The sequence below is a fragment of the Lotus japonicus genome, chromosome 3 (assembly GCF_012489685.1).
Source record: "Lotus japonicus ecotype B-129 chromosome 3, LjGifu_v1.2".
Lineage (NCBI taxonomy): Eukaryota > Viridiplantae > Streptophyta > Magnoliopsida > Fabales > Fabaceae > Lotus > Lotus japonicus.
The window spans coordinates 75460997-75486464 of NC_080043.1; the positions used below are offsets into that span (position 1 = coordinate 75460997).

The 25468-nt window shown below is 34.8% G+C and overlaps 3 protein-coding genes across 10 annotated transcripts; 1 reads left to right on the top strand and 2 right to left on the bottom strand.

Annotated features, from left to right (window-relative positions):
• The first annotated feature begins 5503 nt into the window (after window positions 1-5503).
• On the top strand, window positions 5504-10398 carry LOC130745930 (protein MODIFIED TRANSPORT TO THE VACUOLE 1). Its single transcript, XM_057598367.1, has 5 exons — window positions 5504-6044; window positions 6598-7350; window positions 7776-7931; window positions 8812-9753; window positions 10033-10398. Exons 1-5 carry the CDS (start codon window positions 5838-5840, stop codon window positions 10072-10074), a joined length of 2100 nt encoding a protein of 699 aa, XP_057454350.1. The 5' UTR covers window positions 5504-5837; the 3' UTR covers window positions 10075-10398.
• Window positions 10399-11196: 798 nt separating this feature from the next.
• LOC130745929 (uncharacterized) lies at window positions 11197-17109 on the bottom strand. Of its 2 annotated transcripts, none has more exons than XM_057598365.1 (15): window positions 16999-17106; window positions 16467-16918; window positions 15267-15678; window positions 14990-15081; window positions 14585-14743; window positions 14051-14387; window positions 13592-13710; window positions 13435-13507; window positions 13120-13340; window positions 12969-13025; window positions 12679-12850; window positions 12425-12547; window positions 12167-12337; window positions 11706-11765; window positions 11197-11624 (listed from the first exon to the last, which is right to left on the bottom strand). In XM_057598365.1, exons 2-15 carry the CDS (start codon window positions 16508-16510, stop codon window positions 11508-11510), a joined length of 2157 nt encoding a protein of 718 aa, XP_057454348.1. In that variant the 5' UTR covers window positions 16511-16918; window positions 16999-17106; the 3' UTR covers window positions 11197-11507. The 2 variants fall into 2 exon arrangements, with proteins under 2 accessions (XP_057454348.1, XP_057454349.1); XM_057598366.1 differs by having other exon boundaries at window positions 11530-11624; window positions 11706-11743; window positions 16999-17109.
• Window positions 17110-18072: 963 nt separating this feature from the next.
• Window positions 18073-22814, bottom strand: LOC130745931 (cytochrome c oxidase assembly protein cox19, mitochondrial-like). 7 transcript variants are annotated; one of them, XM_057598372.1, is made up of 7 exons: window positions 22018-22765; window positions 21791-21901; window positions 20627-20697; window positions 20286-20524; window positions 20071-20159; window positions 19344-19441; window positions 18073-18450 (listed from the first exon to the last, which is right to left on the bottom strand). In XM_057598372.1, exons 4-7 carry the CDS (start codon window positions 20293-20295, stop codon window positions 18369-18371), a joined length of 279 nt encoding a protein of 92 aa, XP_057454355.1. In that variant the 5' UTR covers window positions 20296-20524; window positions 20627-20697; window positions 21791-21901; window positions 22018-22765; the 3' UTR covers window positions 18073-18368. The 7 variants fall into 7 exon arrangements, with proteins under 7 accessions (XP_057454355.1, XP_057454352.1, XP_057454356.1 ...); XM_057598369.1 differs by lacking the exons at window positions 20286-20524; window positions 20627-20697 and having other exon boundaries at window positions 22018-22073; window positions 22485-22812; XM_057598373.1 differs by lacking the exon at window positions 22018-22765 and having other exon boundaries at window positions 21791-21933.
• Between the last annotated feature and the right edge of the window lie 2654 nt (window positions 22815-25468).

The window sequence follows — 25468 nt, forward strand, 5'->3', positions numbered from 1 at the left end:
TAAATGTTTTTAGTGAAGAATAAAAGTAACCAGGTTATCAAAGTAATTCATTTTGTATATGTAATAAACTCTCCTAAAACCAAGAAAGGACGCACCACTAAAATGATACATACATAAGTGACCTTCATTAGGGTGTTCACTGTTCAGGATGAGGGAGGAGGAATGGAAGAGAATGTTCCATCAACAACGTAACTCTAGTCAAAACATACAAGAAAATACTGAGTGAGGCTAATCAAAGTAGTTTTTTACCTGATGCACTTTTCTGTGAATGTAATTAAGGTTTTATCATATTGCAGGAGCACATGTTTTGTCTTAATTGCAGATTATAAATTAGTTGGAATCCTTATCTGTCTACTGTTGCCAATAAAATAGAGCCATCAGATTACAGAATAAAACATGAACATATCCTGCACAAGAGGCAATAATGCTTGTTTAAGCCCCGAACATTCATATTTTTCGTGGGATAACTTTCTTAACGGAGTTTTTTTTTCTTTCCAATATACAAGACTTATATTTGAGACATTGTTTAAGGGGAATATAAATTTTTTATATAGTATAAGTTCAATATAAATAGTCGAAGCTTGCATAAAATTAAAATTGGATAGAACATTGTTTTCTTTGATGGAGAAATTTCCTGTCCTAGTTTGGATAAACTTGCTTTCAATATTTTGCCACATCTGATTCTAGAGCGACTTCAAAATCAAAATGATACAGGGATCTGGCTTTCAATTTCAGGGAGAACAAGCTGGTGTTCCTTGTTTCATAAAAGTATCACTTGCACGTTAAAGTCATGGTATTTGACAAGGAAAATACCATGATTCTTGGAATAATATAATTTCCTCTGGAATTTTTTGATAAAATATTTTTAGAATTACAGCTTGAGAAAATCCCTTTGAATGCTTTTTGGGAGTGGCATTGCCAATGCAATGATGGATCTTAGCAGGAGACATTAAAACATGGATTGAAGTGAAACAAAAAGACAGTAACGCAAAGACCCATTGTGATCAAATGTGACCGATGGCTTTCATTGTAATAGTTCAGTTCACTGCAATTTGTAGCCCAGCTTGGACCAAGTTCAATATCATAAGTTCTTATATTATCAATATCAATATATATTAGAAAAGAAGAACTTCCATAGTGACGTACCAGCACCAGATTAATTCTTAGTGACGTGTCAGCACCAGATTAATTATCATAAAAATTATTCCACGTGTCAATTTGTTAGAGGATATAACACTAAATACAATTCTTTCACCACGGTCCTTTCAAATTGGTGAAGGAGGGTATTTTGTTCTTCATCAAGACTTCATTTTGGGTTTCTGTTTCAATCTTCTTCATGAATTGATTTTGTTCTTCAACTAATTGTAAGATGTCATATGCTTCAAGGATTCCTGCTTTTCTCTTCTTAATCAAAAGCAAAAGGATTGAGGAAAAGAAAATCTTCTAGGGTACAGAATATTCACTAATTGGAAAAAAAAAACAACACGTGTCATTCTCAGATTAATTTTCATAAAAAAATAAATTTGAAAATTTTAGATTTGATTAGGATTTATGTTGTTTATTTATTGATTTTATCTTAATTTATTTTTGATTTATTTTTAGAGTAAAAAAAATACATTTTTAAATTTTAGATTTGATTAGGATTTAGGTGGTTTATTTCTTAATTTTATCTTAATTTATTTATTATTTATTTTTAGAGTATTAATTAATATATCCCAAACTTTTTTTAAAAAGAGTGAGTTTGAAAGCTATAGCTTAAATTAATTTGTTAATATATTCCCAAATAATAATAATAATAATAATAATAATAATAATAATAATAATAATGATGATGATGATAACATGTGTGTGCGGATATGGGCCGGTTGGGTACTATAGTGCCCATACCCGCACCCATACCCTCTATTTTTTGCGGGTAATTATCTATACTCAACCTCATATCCATTTAGCGGTTTTTTACCCTACCCATAGTGGGTATTTTTTGCGGGTACCCTATGATTTTGAGACCCATTGTCATCCATAGATTTAGATTTTGGCAAAGATGGATAGCTTCCTGTAATGACATTGAATTGTCTAAAGGTGGAGAGCTTCGAGTTGCTACCCACGTGAGTATGGAGACGGGTACATGTAATTTTTAAAAACGCGGGTATAGAGATGGTACTATAGTACCTACCCATTGTCATCCCTACTTAGTTGGAATAAACACATAATGTTATACTTTATGATATATCTTACACAATCCTGATTTGTGCTACTATCACATTAATTACGACAAGTACACCCAAGTTGGCTCGCGTCCGAGCGCCATTGACATAGACAAGTTGGTATAATTCCTCAAAGTCAATATCCACTTGTTCGTTTGGATGTCCAAGGACATGCTCGAAATTGATGAGAAATTTCGTTGCCACTGGTTGCCGGAGGATCTGAAGTACAAGTCGTTCGCCCATAATATGAGATAGATCACCTCCTAAAGGTTTTTGACAATTCAAGAGAATGTAAAGGAATTTCTGGATGTCAGATTTATCGTAGAAGTATGCTACACTACTTGGTTGTCCAATGCGAGCTTGGTAAATAAGTCAAATGGAAAATGGTGCATGTGCATAGGCTTCACGTTACTCAATAAGGCGTGTCCATATGACTCATTCCCCTTGTTAAATCTAGATAGCTTGGTGGATAGTTCATCGGGCTACCGCACCCTCTCGTTTATGGACACATATTCCAACTCCAACCAAATCCTCTTGTGAAAGGAAAACCAAGATAATACTATCTTCGTTACTGAAGACGACAACATCTACTGCTACAATATAATGCATTTTGGATTCAAGAACGTCGAGGCAACTTACAAGAGGATAATGACTAAAGTCTTCTAAAAGCAAATAGGCTGCAACATCAAGATGTATATGGACGATATGATCGCCAAGACATCAAACCAACAATCTAAATAGAGGGGGAGCTAGAGTGAGAATGTTTGGTTGTGGGATGAGTAGGAAAAATTTTCTAATCAACTAATTTATCTTTTTTTTTTACTATATCATTTTCTCTGTTACTCATCGATATACTTGATATATATTTTTTATTTGGCTTAATTCCATTTTGGGTCCCTGATGTTTAAGAAATGTGCGATTTGCGTCCCCCGTGTTTAAAACGTGCAGTCAAGCTCCCTAACGTTTCTAAAACGTGCGATCGAAGCCCTTCCGTCCATATCTGTTTGGTTCCGTCTGTTGACAAAACGGAGCTGCGTCCACGTGTAATAAAAAGAGCGAATTTACTCTCTGATCTTTCATCTTTGTGCAATTTGCCTCCCTAATATTTAAAACGAACGAATTTACTCCCTCATGTTTCAATAAAATTAAAAATAAAACAATTAAATTAAAAAACTAAATAATATCAGAAAATAACTAAATATAAATTATAAAAAATCCAAATCACTTCATCTTTTTCACCTGTAATCTCACTCTCTTCACCATAGCCATAACCACCAAGGTCTACCATATACAACCAACCCCAAACGACCACGTGTGTGTTTGGATTTCAGTTTGCAAAACAGAGTTTGGGTGAATGTGGGTTTGCAAAACAGAGTTTGGGTCAAAGTGAGTTGATTGTAATGTGATTTATGTTTGGATACTTTTATTCTGAAACAGAGTTTGATATCATGAATCATGTTTGGATAATATTAATGAAAAACACTTTTAAGTTGATTAATTACTAAAAAGGGTATGAGTTTTATTCTAAAACAGAGTTTCATTCATGATTTTTTAACTACATTTTATTATTTTATGCAAAAATATTTTTTAAAAGGAAATCAAAAAATGCAAATAGTTGAAATTTGTAAGGTTAACACTAATAAAAATTAAATAAGTTGTAGAATTTTTTTTTTTAGAAAAGAGAATATATTGATATAAGAGAGGTCTTGGAGACAAACCTCTTCCAAGTGAGCTAAAAGAGCAACATACAAGACAAGAAACCAAGCAGATAAATAGGTGCAAAGAAGTAGGAAAAACATAACAAACAACTGCAGGTACAGTAAAGAAAAAGGAGAAAAAACGAAACTACACTAACAGAGAAGGTTGGAATAAGGAGAAGAGAGAGGGTCAGTTATGGCACTGTGAAAGTAGTTGATTTTTTTTCAATCCAACTTTAATTAGCCCAACTGCTCAACGTGAACGTAGAAGTGATGGTTGGGTCAAGTTAGATGAAAGTGGGTTTTTGGCCAAAAGTGAGTTAGGGTGAAAGTGGGTTCAAGTTACCCAAACATAATGGCACAATGTTCAGTGCAACCCAAAAGCACATTGAGGCTCACAAACAGAAAACCAAACATAGCCCACCTCTTCCTTCTGAACTCACTATCTTATTCTTATCCTTTAGATCTGAACCTGCTATTCTCCATTACAAAACCCACATCTACAAAATCGACATCAATTTTTTCTGTTCAAATCCCTAAATTTCAACTCTCACGACTTCAGTGAGGGCATCATCCTTAAACATGTAGAACGCCACTTCCAGTATGCTCACAAGGAACGCTATCACCTCCTGCAAATCCCCTAGTTCCAGTACTCTCCTTTCTGGGTTTCATTGCTTTGATGATTTATGGGTAGTAACTGATGACTTGCTGCAGATCTGGATGTGGCTCTGAGGTTTTGCAATGGCCACGAATTTCAGCCAGAGAGGGCAACGATGATTCTGAAAGATGAATGAGTGGCTAAATCTGATGAGATGAAAATGGCTTACCCCTCTCTAAATTTTATGGGGTTTTACCTCCTCCCATCTTCCTGGATTTCTGATTTCTTACATTATTTATGTGTTTTTTGTTTGTGTTGGATATGTTTTATCGTGAAAGATGGAGATAAATGTGTGTGTTTGAAAGTGGAAGATGAACTAGGGAGAAAATTGTTATTACTATTCTTGATAAATGTGTTGTTTTGTTAATGAACATGAATTGAAGATTCAATTTTTTTTTTCTTGAATTGTTGTTGATTTGAATCTGTTTCAGGTTGTGTTACTTTGATAACGAATGATTTGTTTTCAGTCAAGATCAATGATATGTTTATTTTTCTGAAACAAATTAATAATCTTTTTTTGTTACAATCTGTTAAAGATTTATTTTTTAAAATTATGTTTTTAAACATTAGGGAGGCAAATTGCACAAAGATGAACGATCAGGGAGTAAATTCGCTCGTTTTATTACACGTGGGCGCAACTCCGTTTGGTCAACAGACGGAACCAAACGGATATGAATGGAAGGGCTTCGATCGCATGTTTTAGAAACGTCAAGGAGCTTGACCGCATGTTTTAAACACGGGAGACGCAAATCGCACATTTCTGAAACATTATGACCTAAACTGGAATTAAGCCTTTTTATTTAAATATATGTTATTCCTTTTAATGTTAAATTTTTTATGAATAATATTTATTTTTCAACTAAAAGATTTTTATAACTGTTTTTCCCCATGTAAAAAAAAAACATGTGTAAGTTTCAACTCAAATCACTGACGTGGCTCCTATTTGCTGCCACAAATCGTTCTTACACCTCATTGCTCTCTCTCTCTCTCTCTGCACGCACACACCTTCAATTCTCACCAAATCTCACAATTCCCTGTTTAGATTCCTAATCCATCACCAAATTTTGCATCTTTTTCAAATTCCCAACTCGTTTCCCCATCTGGGTATCGCAATTTCATTGCTTTTCATCACCACCCTCCACATCCCCCCAATCGATCCGCGACTTTTCTGATCGTGTTTCAATTCCCTGCTGATTCTGATAACACCATCCAAATCGATACAGCATTAATCTCAGTGGGTAGGTGTCTGCGGTGTGAATTTTGTCCGATCGATTAAAAATGGAGACGAGTCGAAGAGCGGTGGAATCGTATTGGAGGTCGCGGTTGATTGATTCAGCTACTGCGGATGAAGATAAAGTCACGCCGGTGTACAAGTTGGAAGAAATTTGTGAGCTTTTGCGCTCTTCGCATGCTAGTATTGTGAAGGAGGTGTCAGAGTTTGTCTTGAAACGTTTGGAGCATAAGAGCCCAATTGTTAAACAGAAGGTATAATTAGTGTTTGTGTGTTTGGTTCATGTTTGGTTTGTGAAATTGGATCTGGGGTGGTTCAAAGATTTGATCTTTATGTATTGGGTGTGGAGAATTATTGAAATAGCTGATAGCATAGATAGGCCATGGAAGTGGGAATCTGCTTGATCAAGAATGTGTTAGAGTTTATTGCTCATTGAGTAATGTGATTGTGAAAATGCATGATTTTGCATAGATAGGTTCATGTTTACTTTTCTTTCTTGCAATCCAAGGGTGCATAGGTTGTGTGACTAGTGAGAGTTATCCATCTCTTTTTATTTCCAACAATGGAAGGGAGTTATGCTCTAGGAACACTTCCTTCAAATTGAATTGTTGTACTTGTTCTTGAATTTGCATAATGCATTGTAGTGGTTCTAATTCTAGATAGCCCCACTTCATTTGTAATTATACGGTAGAAGTTTGGTGGTGGGGATATGAAACAAGGATCATAATGATTTTGTTGTCAGAAATTGTATTATAAATTTGTATGTCATAAGTCTAAGCTCGTTGTGCTTCGTTACTTTGTTGGCAGGCATTAAGATTGATAAAATATGTGGTTGGAAAGTCTGGTGTGGAATTCAGAAGGGAAATGCAGAGACATTCGGTGGCAGTTCGTCAATTATTTCACTACAAAGGACAATTGGATCCTTTAAAAGGGGATGCACTAAATAAGGCTGTGCGAGACACTGCTCAGGAGGCTATATCTGCCATCTTTTCAGAAGAGAATAAGGCTGTGCCAGCACCTTCTGAAGATGTAAACAGGAGGATACAAGGATTTGGCAATACAAACTATGAAATGCCATCGGAAGATAAGAAATCTTTTATCAGTGAGGTAGTTGGGATGGGAAGTGCGTCAATTAAGCAAGGACTTAGTAACTTAACTCAGGGACATTCACTAATGAAGAATGAAACTGGAAGCTACCGGAGTCCAAATCTTCAAAGGTCTTTAACAAATGAAAGAGAACATGGCGACAGATATGAACCAGTTGCATATCGTAATGAAACTCAGAGTAGTTTTGGACTTTCAAGGAATCAATCTAGTGGTCCTTGGAATCAAGATTCAAGAGTAAATAAGGTGGAAATTTCAAATGGGGAATCCAGTGCAAATCATTCAGAGAGTAAGACAAGAGAGGAAAGGTTGGTGGAGTCAATTGTAACTTCTGGAGGTGTTCGTCTACAACCCACTCGAGATGCCATTCAAGTTTTTCTAACAGAGGCTGCAAAGTTGGATGCCCTGGCTTTAAGTCATGCCCTTGAACTAAAGCTCCAATCTCCAATTTGGCAGGCATGTCTGTTATGTTATTTTTCCTACAAAGAATATAAATTCATACATGAAAGAACCATATGAACTATACAAGTGTTCGCTTGTTTATTTAAATGAGTAGGTAAACTGGCAGACAAAATTCTTTTTCAAGTATTTTGGAATCATAATATGGTGGAATTTTACATTAACTTTTTCTGGTGGAAAAAAGTTTTAATGTAAAATGGGTTTTGTATGCATTTTAGCATCTATGTTCTTTTTTCCTCGTATTATTAGACCTTGTAATCTTGCTGCATCAATGCACAGACAAGTGAAGGCCATGGGTAATGAATCGTTAGTTATAATTTTCATTAAATATTGACATTTTGCATGTACTGTATGAAACTATATAATAGCTTAAAGTTCTTTCTGCATTTCTTTTATTTTACGCTTCTTGTAAATATTTTCAGGTTCGCATGAAAGCTGTTTGTGTCCTTGAGTCCATCCTTAGAAAGAAAGATGATGATCATTTTTCACTTGTGGAATCTTACTTTACTGAAAATAAAGACGTGGTGCTGAGATGTTCTGAATCCCCCCAAGCCTCTTTGAGGGAAAAGGCTGTGAAGGTACCCTTATATAATCAACCTGGAATTAATAATTATGACATGATAATTTTACATTCTCATTCATTCATATTTTACAATTTTGTCAATTTTACCTTAGGTTTCCGTGATTAATAGACTGGTGACCTAGGAAGAGTAAATTTTGGTCATTTAGAATGGCAATATAGATCGCTAGTTTGTATTGAACTTCAGATTGTGATGAGGTTGAAAATAGTGATGGGGTCATCAATTTTGTAATATTAATATAAAATATTAGTTGTTGACAGACTATTTGCTGACCGTAAAGAAAAGGATGGGTAGTTTGGATAGCCAAAAAAAGATTTTAATTAAGTGATGATATAGATAGAAGTGTTTACATGACTTTAGTGATTATGTGGAGGGCATTAAGGTTTGAGAACTTTGGTTTATAAGGTTTAGCCCTGGAGATGGGAGAATTATGTGTTTACAGGTTATGGATGGATATGGATGGGTTTGTCAGAAACAACTTTGAGAATGGGTTGGTAGGATGCTAATTATACAAATGAAATATAAATTGCAAAACACCGTTAATATAGATGCCGCGTAATGAATTTCTTCTGCATCCCAAACCTTTGAAAGTGTGAAGTTCTTTCTTGTTCTTGATCAAGTATTCAAGAAATGAATTATCCTACTCCGGATATCTGTGTCATTTGTATATTTTTTAAGGGTTTTATATGCTTTTCATCCCCGTAAATTTGTAATGTTTGATTTTGGCCGCTATTAAAATGTGTCAATTTTATAAAGACGACAAATATATTTAGCCCATTTTAATATTTTAACGCTGCTTTGTAAAGTCCACTAATAACTATTAAGTTTGATAGCAACAATTGTCATTTAATTTAGCACTTGTCCCCTTGATGGACAGGTTCTCGGTCTTCTAGGTGGAATTCAGCCAAATAGCTTTGCTATTAATTCAGAGAAGGCTGTAAAGACAGAGAGTGCTATTGTTGCTGAGTTGCCTGACTTGATAGACACTGGCGATTCAAGTGATTATCTCCGAACTGATGACCCAACAAAGAGTACAAACAACCCAAATATAACAAATTCGACATCATCCACACCCCTAGTTGATGATTTATTTGGAGATTTTAGTGGCTCCAATGGAGCTAGTCATGAACTGAAAAATGATGATGACCCGTTTGCTGATGTATCATTTCATGCAAGTGAGAAAAAAGGACATGCAGATGATCTCTTTTCGGGGATGACAGTTGGTGGTGATAAACAGGGTGATAATGCGAATCACGTGTTGGGGAATAAAAGCGATCCTGAACTTTTTGACATTTTTGCTTCCAATTCCGAGCAAGGAAACAAAGAGTTCGTTGGAGACTTAATGGCTGGTTTGTCAATTGATGAAAATACCTCAAGTACGAAGCAGAAGGGAACATCTCCCACCTTGGAATCTGAATCTTTATTTACAGGTTTAAATAATCATATCCCTGACAATACTTCAGGTGGCATGTTGGGCTCTCAGCCACTTGGATTTAATGTAAATCCCATGTTTCCTGCCGGTAGTCTTCCTTATAATATACAACCTGGTGTTATGTTGAACCATCCGTATACCTCTCAGCCTCTTAATTATGGTGCTATGGGAACTCTCTTGGCTCAGCAACAATTCCTGGCAACAATGGCTAATTTCCAACACCTTAGTAATGTGAACATGCGAGATGATGGTGTTGCTCAAATTGCTGGACCCAATGGAAGAACACCGATACCAGACATATTTCAACCAGGTTTTTCACCTCAAACTCCCAGCTCAATGATCAACAGTTCAAAGAAAGAAGACACTAAAGCATTTGATTTTATCTCGGTAAGTATGGGTGTATATGCTTTTGTGTGTCCTTCCGTTGGTTTAATTTGTGTTGTTAATCTTCTGGTTTGAATATACAGCTTTGTGAAATACAAAATCTGTTTAGGGTTAATATTAGCAACTTGAATGAAATCAAATAATTTTGAACATGATATATCTTCAGAAACATGTCACACTTAGCTTTTGGCTTTTGGCTTGCTTCATTATATACATTACTCGGCGTAATACTTTGTCTAGCATTTGGTGGATTGACATGATCACATTGTTTCATGCTTGTAGGACCATCTTGCCTCTTCTCGTGATTCAAGGAGAGTGATTTGAAATTTCGGTTTGTGCTTTGTGGACAATATTTTCATGGTGTTGTAGTGTTTTATTGACATTATTAGATCAAATTGTAGTTTATAGTTTCCTTTCTTGTACGCTTTTCCATGTTACCAACACAATAAATGATGAACATTGCCAGTTCTCAATGTTTTGGATAGAATATAGCAAGATAGTGCTGTTTGTTTATATTTTCATGAGTATGTTGTGTACGTAGTTAATGCTTGAGATTTTGCTACTGTAATTCAAGCACTATGAAAAAATACTACTCTCTCCTCTCACATTATTTATTGATTGTGTTGAAAGAGTATGTCTTCATTCCTATTTGTATTCATTGTATGGTTTTATCGGCACACATGAAACAAAGATTTGATACCAAGATAATCACTAAAACCACAAAACAATGTGTACATGATCACTGATCAGAAGGACTGAAATCCAGTACCTGGTTTATGAGAATCAAAACCAAGAGTGGAGAGATATAGATTCATATTTGTATTTTATTTCATAATGGCATTCAAATTTCCATTTGTTTCCATATTATATTAATACTTAATATAACTTTCAATTTCATATCCATTTAGTAGAAAACAAAATGCCTTCAGTTACAAATGAGAACCTATTCATATACTTGGTGAAAAATATGAAATCGAATGGCAAGAGTTAAACTCTTCTAATATAGTTCTTGTTAGAGGTAACAGTGAGATTTTAATAAATTTATAAATGTTTTCAGAAATGCCAATGAAAGTCTTGTAGAAACATGATAGTTTCCTCTGTGGCTAGGTCAAGTATAAACCGTATGCCCTCCCCCTCCCCATCATATACTTGCTCACCAGTGCCATGGCTGCCGTGTCACTCCTCTTGCTCCTCCGCCGGCCTCATCTCTATTTATGATCATTTCGTCACCTGTTAACTTTGTTCTCCGACCAGTTACTTCCTTAGTTCATTTAAAATTTTGTTTCCACGCCTTAGCCTTCTCTCATCGCATTGGAACTTGCTTTGCAATGGATATTTCATTTTCACATCTTCATATAGAACAACATATCAAAGAGAAGCAGATAAAAGTTAAGCGGAGACGATCATATCCTAGGGAGAAGCAAGAAAAGGTTAAAATAGAGGAAATTATCAAGCATTCACGAGACGTATGCATGTTATGTTAAAATGATCATGCTGTGTCTATACACAGATGAATCATCGAAACGATGATTGGGGTTTTAGGGGCAATGAATAAAACTTCTGTGAAGTCTCAAGACCTGAGATATCTTATATCCCAATTTTTAATGAGTCCAACCATATCATTAAGTTTCTTAGTTTTAGTCCAAGGTGAATTCACATACACTACTCTGATACCAAAAAATTTCGGGTGTTGTGGAGCTTTTTCTAGCCCCACTAGGATATGAATGCTCTGGGAGCAAATTGAAACTCAATCATACTCAAGAGACGGTTCTTAATTGATCTCCGAGGTCTCCCCATGACTGATCATCCATCTCTCTTGTTAACTTTATTTGCCTTACAACATCCAAGCGCTCTGAGGAATAAGAGGAAGGGATCTACATAGAGTAGCAAGCACTATCAATAGTGTAGAAGATACATGACAAAAAACATGATGGATAAGGCAGCAAAAAAATTACCAAGAATGGCATGTACTTCTTGATAGCTGCTAGTATGGCTGCATGGACCACGGCTGTTAGCTGGTAACACAGTGAAAATCAACGTTTCATAAATACTCTTAGTTACTATATTTTGCAAATTTAGGAAATATCATGTAAGCGCTGTTTATATTTCAAATGAGGAAGGTAATTTTGTTAAGTACGTTCATTTACGAATTTGGATTTGATGCAGTTAAGTTTTCCTAAATTCACTGCATAGTCATTGTTCCATAGCCGTTTGGTTTGATATCTGATCTGACAGCTTAAATTTAAAGTGACTGATAATATATCTGAAATCTGATTTTAAGTCTGAACCGTTCGATCATACGACTATGAAGCTGTGACTGCAACTGATGAGCAAGTAGTTGATGTTACATCCACATAAAAGGAAACGGCAAGTCTAACTAGAAATCAAATAGAACTAGAAAGATAAAGGTGCTTACTGGAAGTAGCATCAAAATTGTCACTGGAATCAGCACAATTATGTCAGTCATGGTCCTTCCTAGCCTCTTTCTTTGACTCCTTGAAGCCTTGAATCCATGTGCTTGCTTCACAAGTAGCTCTACAGCAACCATGATGTCTGTGAAGAGCAACATAGTACCCATCCAGAAGTTCTAGCAACACATTGCACAGATTAAGAACCTTGAGTCAATACAGTCTGCACATTTAATAGAAACAGATAATTATAATAGAACTCTTACTGCAGTTGTGGATGCAAATTTGATGCTGTATCTCTTGATAAAATTTTCACGCGTTGGATTTGACTTATCAGTGCAGGAACCTTTCCCATGTGTTCTCTTGTTTGTAGTTGCTGATATTGGAACCTAAGATTAAAAATAAAGAGTAAGCATTGGTTACTAAAAGATGTGAGTAAGGCATCAACTTACATCCTTAGTTTAGCATGATAATGAATTTCCTAACTTCTATCGTTTAACAAATGCTTTGTGTAATATACCTTTTTTAATGTATAATTGTTTTGAGAATTACTCTTTGGACATCCCTCTACAGTTAAATCATGTGACTTCTGCTGCACTTCAAACACCAAAGGTAACTTGGGTCCATTTATACTTCCCATATATGATGTTTGGTTGTCAAATGCAGGATGATCCACAATATTTAGTGATTGACTACAAATAGAGCACAGAGAAAAAGTTCAATCATAATCATTTCCTTCTTTTTTAGAAATTGGCCTATTTGAGAGAAAATAATTAATAATGAGTAAAGAATCAACCGAAATCAGCCTACCCTGATTTTTCGTAAGCAGCCCAGTGATCTTGCAGACAAATACTTAGCAATCCCTGACTAGGAATGTTGAGAAAGGAGGAAAAATAAACAAGGTGAATAGCTACAGGCACACAATGAAACTAGTAAAACTTGTGTATAAATTAAATGTTACCAGCGAAGCAAGTATGAAAGTGAAGCTATGTCCAATGATTGTTGAGTTGAGCGATCAAAGTGCGCAAACCCAGAGAAAACATCATAGCACACAGTAAAAACTACAGAAGAAATAATCTCCTTCTCTGCGTGGCAAGCATGATATTTTGGCCCTTTCTCCTTACAGTTTATTTGAGCATATGAAGCATAAAAATCAAGCCACCCAATCTCATCAATTACTACCTGAAAGACAGTATAAATTAAAAATTAATGACATTTGATCTCAACACAAAAGGGGTATAGAAAATCACCCTAAGCAGAATTAACAGGAACTAACCTCCATGAAAAGCTGATACACTGGGATGGAGGAAAATTCTGGATAGATGAAAAGTATGCCACATTCCAAGTAACTTAAACCAAAGCATTGAATCCTCAGTATCAGTACCTTGAAATTTGAAATGGTTAAAATGTAACAAACCAGCAAAGGGATCAACCTGAGGAAGTCCTTAACCATTTCATCAAGATCCTTAATGCCCATAGCAGACAAAAAAATTCTAGTCCTTCTTCCAAGATATGCAAAGAGTCCCAATGTAGCCAAACTTTCTGAATGAATCTGCAAAGGAACACCGTAAACAAATATCTGAATGCAGAACGCTTAATAATCACTGCACCTATAAAATAACAAGAGTAACAGGATCTGGTAATTTAGCAAGGCATATAATCATGTAATGCATGGCTAGGAATATCTTCTGTCTTCTTTATGATCTCAAAAAGAAAAATACTGACAAAGTAAATTTGATCCAAAATATGTGCCTAATTGTTACTAGCATTCACTGCGAATGAGACGGCTATCTTCAGTAAATATTATATATTGAAGGTATCGACTAGTTTTATGTTATACTCAGATTAATTTCTATCAATCCATGAATTAGTGCATGAGTCTACAAGTTGACCTTGTGCAGAAAATTTTGTTTGCTTAAAGTGATGCTCTTTTTGGAGAAAGCTTTGAAAAGTTTCATATGAGCCAAACCAATCCAAAACTCTAGGTCCTCAGTTTTTTCACTGGGAAGAACCTTCCCACCAAAATGGGACAAGAAATTCAGTTCAAATCCCGCCCCAGTTGCAAGCTGGTGTAACTTGTCCAAAGTTGCAAGATTAAGTGAAAAATCCATAAGCTTGACCAAAACGTCTTCAAGAGACGATACAAGTTTGGAGCAGCAGATGCGACTCGAGCCCAATTTGACCACTGCACTACAGCACGTTATTGCTACAATAATTCCTGCAATACCGCTGAATACTTTTCTGTCAGCCTACATTCCTTCTGTGGAATATGAGGTAAATCTAACAGAATGGACATAAAATCATCAGCTTGAAGAATAACTTTGGAAGTCATCTCAATGCAAAGACATTTTTGTTGAGTTAGAAAAATGATTTTCCATACAAGATTCAAAGATGTGTTTATGAAATCAAAGTTATTTCAAGCAAACCTTCCAGCATATTCCATGGACCACTGTTTTAGAAGTGGAATAAAATATCCTGTCATTCGTGGCATTTTGGTGTCTCTAAACCACTGCACCAAATATGGATGCTTCATTTTCAGTTGACTTTCGATGCGTTCTCCCATCTGATTAATTAATGGTGTCAAACTGAAACAAGGAATTAAAAGCAACTGAGTTCTGACCAATGCTTATATTAGTTGTATTTGACAGTTTAATGTTTACTATTACTAGTACAACTTCTTTGGCAAATGTGAATAATATGAAATCATTCATGTGTCTTCACTCAACCCCGCCTAAGCTTTTAGAATAGTTGGTTCATGGCAGCAAGAAAAGCAACCTCCCGAAAACACATCATTAAAATTAAGTATGCAAGAAAAAACAGCCAAAGCTTACATATTTCTAACAGGGGAAGATTCATTCTGTCGTTCTTGTGAAAGCAATATCTCCAATTCAATTGCTGTTTTCAATAAAGCATAAACTGCAACCTGCGTAAGCATGCCATGGATTGAACTTTCTATTAGATCAAATAAATCATCCATGATGATTTCCAAGAGTAGAATATAACAAATGTACCTTTTCAATAAAATGCTATATCAGACAAATTGCTGGTAAACAATAACAAAACCATCACTATATATTTATCAGAAGAAAAACATTTTGTTGTGCATACCTGATAAGCAATACGTCTATGCCACACACGCACATCCTTCCCTATCCAAGCCATTGCAAGCCCTCGACCGCTCCTTGCTAGTCCGATTGACTCAGCTGCTTGGGAGAAACTCCTAGCAGATTCATGCAGTACCCACACAACACAATCCACCCTATTAAACTCCATTCCCTGACTACTTGATGTAACATTAGTAATCTCTTCTTCTTCATTTTGATCAGTACAGGAAAAATGAAGATTAGTTGATGCTCCCAATGATGAGCATTTCCTTAAAGATGTGTAATATCTAGACAAAGATCCAACTAACAGACGCCCAATCAAAGAGCTTCTGTTTCTTTCCTCTATTGTGTTCGAATTGGCTTGTGGAAAGGCATAGGCCTTTGTCTTTTTTCTTAGATCTAACCCCAAGGATCTGCTGTTAGAAGAAACAAGAAATGCAAATATCTTTCAGACAAAGTGGAAATGCAATGTCTTTAATGCATACAGAACAAAAGGCATCACCTACATAATGGAAAAAAGGGTACTAATTCAAACTAATGACCCAATAGTAGTAAGTCACTTTTTAATCACACATACACACACACAGACATACATTTATGCATTTTTTTTTTAAGTAATTAATGTACTGTGAATAATACAATCAATTCACATGGGTGAGCATCCATCCTTGTTCAACAAGAGGATTCAGTTTAAGAACTTTTTGATTATGTTAACTTATCCCAAGTACATCAACTACAGAAACTCGGTATCATTATTTTTCTTTCAAAATTAGTTGGTTAAAGAGCTCGTTTTGATGCAGACCAAAAAAGCACTTGTTGGAGCTTATTAGTGTTTTTCTATAGTAGATAGCTTCAATAAGTTCTCTCCAGTCCGTATTCAAACGGACTCAAATTCTGATTCAACGGAATATTTCATAACGGGGCTAAAGAGGTAGTGAAAGAATATATACAAATAATAAAAATTTAGCTATTATCTTCTGTGTAATCTACACAAATCCTTAAGTGCATATGCATGAAAACCAATTTCAGGTAGCAAAGTCTCCAAGATGGAACAAGAATTAATGTGCTCGACAATAATATGCAATAGTGTAATGTTTTTCAAAATATATTTCAAATACTACTGTTGTTTTTATAGGATATAAGGGGTCACCCTATCATTTTGAAGCATACCAACGTTAAAGTAACAGAGAGAGGGAAAGCTTACAAATTGTTGAGGAGTTGGTGTTGCAGATTCAAATGGGAAGCCATGAAAGGAGAAAATGTAACAGAAGAGGAAAGGAAAAAACACTAGCCATCTTGGAACACATAAATAATAGACTTTGAGCGGTTTCATCGAGGCATAGGCAAAGATATATACATATACTAATACTAATTAATAAATAATTCAGCTACTTAATCACAAATATAATGGTTCCTTAGGATTTAGCTCCTACTAGCCGTTTTGCTTGCTAAGCCTTTTGTAACTTTGTAATCACATAGCACATGCTCCAAACATGAGAGAGAGAGAGAGAGCTTGTATTGCATGAAGATGAATAAAATCAAAACTTGAACGCAATTTTGCTTCTTCTCACGAAGTCAACTCCAACACCAGTGGGGTTAACCACTACTCTTCATGACACTTTGAGCCTTTGCTGAGAAGTTAGATCACAGTCCTCTCTGGTCACGAAAAATCATTTTGGTTAATAGTTAGAAAATGTAATGTGCCAAAATTAGATGTGGTTATAAAATTACATTACTTGGTTATATTGAATCTGACTATCTGAGACATGTTCTGTACATAGTAGTTTTGCTTAGTGCAAGAACCCTTGGCGAATGGATTAGTCACTGCTGCTGTTGACGGTAGATACCCTGAGCTCACAAAAAAAAAAAAAGAGTTAGATTGAAGTTTTTGTCTCTATAATTTCACCATAGTTTTGGTCTTATAAATTCCCTTTATTTTTAAAATTTAAGTAATTTTGGCTGTCATCAAATTTTTCACTTAAAATTTTGAAGTTCTTCATATCAAATATTTGAGATATACAATGAGTTTGGGTCTTTGGGACATGAAAATATTTTAGAAGCTTAGAAATAAAAAATGTGATTGGATAAATCTGAGATTTTATAAGATGTGAGATTGAAGTTTGAAGAGGAAAAAAATTAAGTTTTTTAATTTCATTAAAATTTGATATTTTGATTACTAACTTGTAACGAGAAGTTTTATTTTTTCTCTGAAGAATATTTAAAATTGTTAAATCTAATTTTATTTAGGAAATTAGAAGTAGAAAAATGAGAATTTGAAAGTTTTAAATTAAAGTAAAGTACTGCATGGAGGCACTTTGTGGCTTTCACTACTTCAGCTTCATCTTTTCCTATTTGCAGGTGGTCATCGGTAGGTTGAAGATGCCAGTAAAATTTCACACAAAATCAAAGTTATCTGGAGCAAATTATTCAACCCATGATTGGAAACTCTAGGTCTTCAGATGTCATCTCTGTTTCTCTCTTCAAGAGTCAAGAGGAATTGGGTAAAGAAGCCTCGCATGGCAGAAGAGCTACTAACCCCAACTTAAAATTTCTATTTTTAAAATTTTAAAGATAGCAACAAGTACAACAGCCAATATGTCAAGTTGTAAACACGTTATATTGTTATGTCACAAATAGCTTCAAGTTAGTGACATCACCTTTTCCATCGGTAATGATGGAAAATTAACAATGAAACCTAGTATTTGAGGAAAAATTGTAGCACTAAACCCGCGGGATTAAAAATAGTGACTAACAACGCACAATTGTAATACTTGAGAAGTTAAAAGTACAATTAAGTAAAGACTATACACTTATACAAATAATGCTTAAAGATTAAATAAGTAATAACAGTTCATACATAAACCATGATTAAAATGCTTCATTGCATTAGGTATCTAGTTCCATATAATTAAAACCACAGGTATGAGGCCAACTGGCCATAACTTTTTCCCCACCTCCTAGCTATCCGAACGAAATCATTGTAAACTCAGTGTATGGTTAGATTTCTGCTTATCAAATGAACTGAATGACAAAGGAAAGAATGATATTACCAAAACTTAACCTCAATAGTAATATACATTTTTAATTGGTCTTGATTATCAATCCTCTAGGTTATTTTCCCTCCAGGAGTTTCTACATTATCTCCCTTAAAACCAAGTTCCGCCAAGTCTTGCTTTGCCATCAAGTTCCTGCAAGATGCCAATTATTTTAGTTCATCGACCACCAGTTATAACAAAACTCAAGTCAAAACAAACCTTACATACCAAAAATACTATCAACTAAAATAACATATCAATATTGTGCAAAGAAAAACAAAACTGATATCCACTTAAAAATTGCCGACTTCCCCATTTCAAATGTCATCACCAGAATATTTTGTATTACACAATGAAATTCCATCATCTGATTGCAAAATGTTGTATAAAATTAGATAAAAGAGCATTCTACCTGTTCAACTACCAAGTACCATCTGGTCAAGCTCCTATGTAAAGAGAACAACTAAAATAAATTCTTAGGGTCATAAAATCAACACCCATCCATAGAAAAACTTTGAAGACACTATATTTCTTCAAAATAACTACCCAGGGTCAATGACTAATAATGGATGCCAAAGGAACAACAGGAGCAAATTCTCCATATATATAATGACCCTATGCCATAATTGTGACTGCTGTTATCTCCTATGACTCTTTAGTAATTGCTCCAGTAATATTTCTTAGGTACAAAAGTACTTATTCTGATAATTAAGTAATAGTGCGGTTGTATGTATCTTGTGTTTATTCAGTTGCATGCTCAAAGTGAGAATTGATTTCAATGAGAAATGCTCACCCTTTGACCCACCAAAACTGCAATGCTCACTCACATAGATCATACTCAAAAGTTAAGGATGGCTAATTCAAATCCACCAAAGATATAAATTATTTTAGAAAGCTGCTTACTCATCTAGTCACACTATAATATTGGGCTCCAAAGAATAGCTTATTGAACACCAAATACTGAAACCATTATGGCAAGAGAAAAACAAGTGTGCACTAGAAACGCCTAAATAATAATGATCTATTCAACAGTGAAACTAACTCACTTTTCCATTCGACACTGCAGATATTTTTTCGATAATTCCCTGCAATTTTCAGACTTGTTTCCAGCCGTCTTTAGACAACTGAGATATTCTTTCTTCTCCTGAAATGATGCCAATTGAGGAATTAAGCTACAAGAAGATAGAAATGAAAAACTCAGGTAACAATTGAGAGTCTACTTGGATGAACTTCAAATTCACCTGTCAAGCACTAGAATCACTTTAAACTGAAGCGACAATAGATAGAGAATAAGGGATGTGATATAAGATAGACGTGATAAGAAGAGAGTGAAAGAGAGAAAAATTTGGTGTCGATTGAGTGTCTGCACTATTTGTATGTCTAATGAAGAAATTAAACAACATATTTTGTGATGTTTACTTTGGTTTCTACCTTACATTGAAACAAAAAATGTACCACTTGTTTACTTAATGACCCATTTTGGTCTATTTTTAACATGTGACAAACAGAAAAAAACTACTCATATTGAATATCATGTCTCGTTTATCAAAGGCTATTGCAGATATTCAACAAGTTGAACGGAGTCTGGAAACAACACAATTTGCAAGGTGTTTCTTTCTTTCAAGCATAAATATATATCTAATAACATATTTGAATGAACTTATTTTTCCTCAAAATCAATTCACCTCACCCAGAAGTTAGCTTATCCCCATAATTGATTTTGGTATAACAATGAATTGTAAATGGATTTCCAAACATGCCCCTTTAGCTTACCAGGTCACACAAGTGTAAGTGATCCAATGGGAATATACCCTTTTCCGGAGGCATAGGACGGAGCCCCCTATTACCACCAAACGCGCCACCTGTTCATCACACGAGGTTCAGCCAGAGGCGGAAAAATCAAGACCATAGTAGTTTTCAAATCAAGCATTCAATCTTCAAAGTGATAGTGAAAAAAATTAAAGAGGATAACAATGGCTAAACTTTACCCGCACTCATTTCTAGGTTTCGTGGTGGACTTGGAAGGGGAGAGAGAGAGAGCAGATTGAACTTCGACTAGGAACCGAATGAGATGATGCGGCGGTTCAGATTACCGGAGAAGCTTTGTCGCCGGAGAGGAGAACAATGGCGAAGTGATGGGCGAGTGTGACTGACTGGGTTACAGTGATGGCTGTTCGGAGCTTGGTGTTGCCAAGGTGTCAAGGTCTTGAATGTTTGAAGAATAAAACTATAAAATACAAATATATAAATAAAATTAAATCCTAATACTAATAAATATAAAATTAAATCTTATCTAAGAAGTGAAAGCTTAGGGATTATGAAGGTGTACGTAGCATTAACATAGGAGAGCATATGATTGATAAAGGAAGAAACTCCCAAAGACTTGATGATCCACTAGAGCTGCAAATTAAATGATTGATAAAGGTCTTGAGGTCTTGTGAAAGATGATAAGAATAAAGTAAAGTTTTTTAAATAAGTAAGAAAACGAAGCTGGGTCCAAATAAAAAATCATCATATTGGAGGGAAGTTAAAGTTAGTTGTTCTCTTTACATAGGAGCTTGACCAGATGGTACTTGGTAGTTGAACAGGTAGAATGCTCTTTTATCTAATTTTATACAACATTTTGCAATCGGATGATGGAATTTCATTGTGTAATACAAAATATTCTGGTGATGACATTTGAAATGGGGAAGTCGGCAATTTTTAAGTGGATATCAGTTTTGTTTTTCTTTGCACAATATTGATATGTTATTTTAGTTGATAGTATTTTTGGTATGTAAGGTTTGTTTTGACTTGAGTTTTGTTATAACTGGTGGTCGATGAACTAAAATAATTGGCATCTTGCAGGAACTTGATGGCAAAGCAAGACTTGGCGGAACTTGGTTTTAAGGGAGATAATGTAGAAACTCCTGGAGGGAAAATAACCTAGAGGATTGATAATCAAGACCAATTCAAGCTAGTGAGAAGACATTGCAAGATTACTAGTCTGTATAAATTTTACTAAATGAGATATTTCCTAACAGCACTATTTTACTAAGGAGTGAGGAGGATTTTCTTTTAGTTGGGTTCTCTCTTCATACATTCATTTTCTTGCAGAAAATAGAGTAGAGGCAATAAAAATTGATGTTTTACTTATTCATGGAGAGTTTATATCAGAAGTAAAAGAGATGGAAAACCAGCAGATCATTTTTAATGTTAGAATTACCTTGCTAAGGTAATTTTTCTGAATTTTCAATGCCTCAGTAAGCACTTCCTTAGAATCAATATTGAAGAATGGATGAAACCAGAAATCTTCTACCGCTTTGTAAAGTTTGTAGTTGAATATTTCAAAGGATTGTATCCCAATTTTAATATATGAAATAAGTGTAACATATATAGCTTTTCACTAATCACCACACATGAATTCGTCAAAAGCTAAACAAAGAATCATAGAACTTTTACAGAATTCAAATAAACATGCATTGCAAAAGAGAAGCCATGTGAAAGAACTCACTTTTGATCAGGTTGGAATGCGATGGAACATCTAACCAAATGCTTGCCTGAGCAGTGTTCCCTAGTAAATTACTTTTCCTCTTCATGAAGTATTATCCAAGATTCTGTTCATCTGTTCTCAAATTTTGTGTAATTTACAACTTAAAATTTGAAGTAATTTTTGGAAATGATAACAGAATAACCACAATGAATCATATTGAACAAAACAAGTATATAAGAAATAAGAACCTGAGTAAAATGGTGTATGTATTGGCCATCAGTTTCCTCCAATACAATTTTTTTGTCTAAATAATCCAAACCAGTCATGATAAGGAAGCTCAATGCTCATCATGTCATAAAATGAGAATGAGGGGAACAATGGGAAGCAAAAATGTCAAAGCAAAATCCATATAATATATAAACTGTAGAGTATTATAAAAGATTAAGCAAAATCCAATTAAGTTGCCATGAATCATGTTAACAAAAGTGTAAACTGTGTAACTTTCCAATCAAGCAGTGAGTATCAGCACCCAACACTATTTGACTCTCAGATCAAAAGCAAATTTGTGGCCAAATATACTCACGACAACAAAAGTGATAGAAATTGAGTTGATTATCAGTGACAGCAACATCTCACACGAAACTTGCATCTACTCTCGTCACAAAAAACAACAACAAAAAAGCGAAGAAGAAAAAGTTAGGGAACTCGATTTTACCTTGAGCAATTTGAGTCAATAGAGAGATCTAAAGCTCAAGCGATTGAAGAAGAGCAAGTGCGATTGAAGAGGAACTGGTGCGATTGAGACTTTCGCGGTTGAAATCAGAGGGAGATTCGCGGTTGGGAAACCCTAACGAAGCGAGTTGCGCGATTGAACAGGGAGCTTCACGATGCAGACGGAGAAGATCGCGATGCAGAGGAGAAGACCGCGGTGGAGAGGGAGAAGATCGCGTGTGAGGAGAAGAAGATCAGAATTTTCTTTTGGGTTAAATATGTTTTCCGTCCCTGGACTTTTAGCGAGTGCTGGTTTTCGTCCCTCGCCGGAGTAAAAGCTGACTTTAGCCCTTGAACATAAGGAAAATAGCTGGTTTTCGTCCCGCCGGAGTGGTGGCGCTGACCACCGCCTCCACATGTACCGGCCATCCTACGTGGCACATCCACGTCAACTAATGAGTTCTAATTGGATTTTTTTAATTCCACATTAAATTAATTAATTATTAAATTATGAAAAATATTAAATAAAAATAAAAATAACAAAATAATTAAAACATAAAACCCTTCAACATCTTAAAATAAATCTTAATTTCAACGCTTAACATCTTCCTAATCTTCATAATCACCATCAACATCTTCATCACCCATCACCATCATCATCTTCCTCACCATCAACATCTACCTCATCCAACATCATCAACATCTTCATCTTTAACAACACACCAAATCCTAACCTCAGTTTATTTTCCTTTCAGATCTGAAGGCCAACATACAAGAAGTTTGGGAGATGATGATTGTTTCTGTAAAAAGGAAGGAACTTTAGGTGGATTTGGGTTTCGAATCTGGGTAAAGGTGGCACCGATCTGATGGTATATGAGTTGCGTTTTGGGCGGTGGTGGTTGCGTTTTTGAGCGGTGGGGGCTCGGTTTCTGGTGGAGGGCGGTGGTTGTTGGTTCTGGGTGGGGGTGTTACAGCCGGGCTTATGGTTCATCTTCTTCTCCTTTTCTTCTTCTCCAATTACCCATCATCAAGATCTGATTTTTGATTTTCCATCTCTTCTTCCCCTTTTGCTGGATTCTGGGATTTTTGGGTTTCATAACTTTTGTCTGGGTTAGGGATTGGGGTTGCTATTGGGCGAGGATTGGGGTTATGGGGAATGAGGGTGGGGGTTGCAGTGCACGTTGGGGTTGGGTGGTAGTTTTTGGTTGTTCCATCATCCATGGCAGAGATAGTGTTTTCTGGGTTTTGGGGTGTTATGGGTTAAGGTTGTTTTTGGGTTTTGTGATTTTGGATTGATGGTTTTCAATTTATGGAAGGGAAAAGGATTAGGGCTGGTGACAGAGAGTGTGGGAGATGGGGGATGGTGGGAAGAAGAAGAAGAATAAAAAAGAAGAAGAAGAAGAAGAAGAAAAAAAAAAAGAAGATGATGAAGAAGATGCAGGAGGTTGAAGAGGAGATAAAAAAAATTTATGTAAAAGTTCATCATTACAAAAAACAATAAGATTAAATAATTTAAGATAAGATTAAATAATTTAAGAATTAGATTAGATAAGATTTTTTTTTTGAAACTCAGATTAGATAAGATTTAGTTATTGTTATTAAGAAAATTGAGTTCAAAAAAAAAAGAGATTAAGAAAAGAAAAAAAAAGAATAAAAAATGTGTTCATTAATTGATGTGGCAATGCCACGTAGGCTTCCCGTGACATGTGGCCACGGTGGTCAGCACCACCACTCCGGCAGGGATGAAAACCAGCTATTTTCCTTATGTTCAAGGGCTAAAGTCAGTTTTTACTCCGGCGAGGGACGAAAACCAGCACTCACTGAAAGTTCAGGGACGGAAAACATATTTAACCCTTTTGTTTTTTCGGTGAACTAGTGTTCTTTTACCCGCGCGTTGCACGGGGAATATGTCTATTGTATTTGATACGTAAGTTAATACCTTGATTATTAAAAATTAAACAATGGATGAAATAGAAGAGTCAAAAATGCTAAGCAAAGTGGACATAAAGACTTATCTTCTAAGCATGATTGAGATCAACAGTAACTCGTTTCACATTCTTCGTGAATATGAAGACAATATCACAAATCACAAATATAAGGAATTACCAACATATTAATCTTAAAAAAAATGAATGCGATAGTAGCACAAATAAGAATTGTGAAAGATAAATCATAAAGTATGACATTATTGTGTTTATTCCAAGTCATCCAAGTTTGAGTCAATAATATTGACGCTGAAAGTAATTTTCTGTCTGCATATTAGATATAATCAGTAGCTCATTTTATTCAAGCTTGATATAATCTTCTAAAATAAGCTTGATATTATCTTGACATATTATTGATTATTTTTTGAACTGGACATATTATTTATTCTCTTTATCCTTAATTGGCTAGAGAGATAATTAATGTTTTTTTCCTTAAAAAAAATAATTATTGTGTTTTTCTTTCCTATTTCATTTTTATTTTGTATATATTTCGAAATGTATATAATTTTGTGCTTTTTATATTGTTACAAAAATCATATAGAATGTTAATTTTAAGATTTTAATTTTTTTCGAATTAAAATGTGAATTACATCAAATATATACAATAAATATTTTTTTTGGGAAAATCAAAATAAAAAAATATTGATGCTGTAAATTTTTTAAAATATCAATATCTATTTGATTTAGAAAATTTAAAAAATTAAAAAAAAAACTAATAATGATGTTGTTAACTAAAAAAATCAATATTTATTTGATCATCATACACCTTTTAAAACCAATCAAATATTAAATAGATTGTAAAAAATTTATATAGTTATCTAACAAATTGACACGTAGGATTTAGGTTCCTAATTTTATGGCTGGTCTGTGTTCCGCATTTGTCAACAAAGGGTCCTTTATGAAGCTAGTTTGATACTTCTTGCGCCATATTTTTGTTCAGATTGATGCTTCGGAGTGGTAAATGTTGTTTTTCCCCTCTGCCTTTTTACAACTTTGGTGTTAA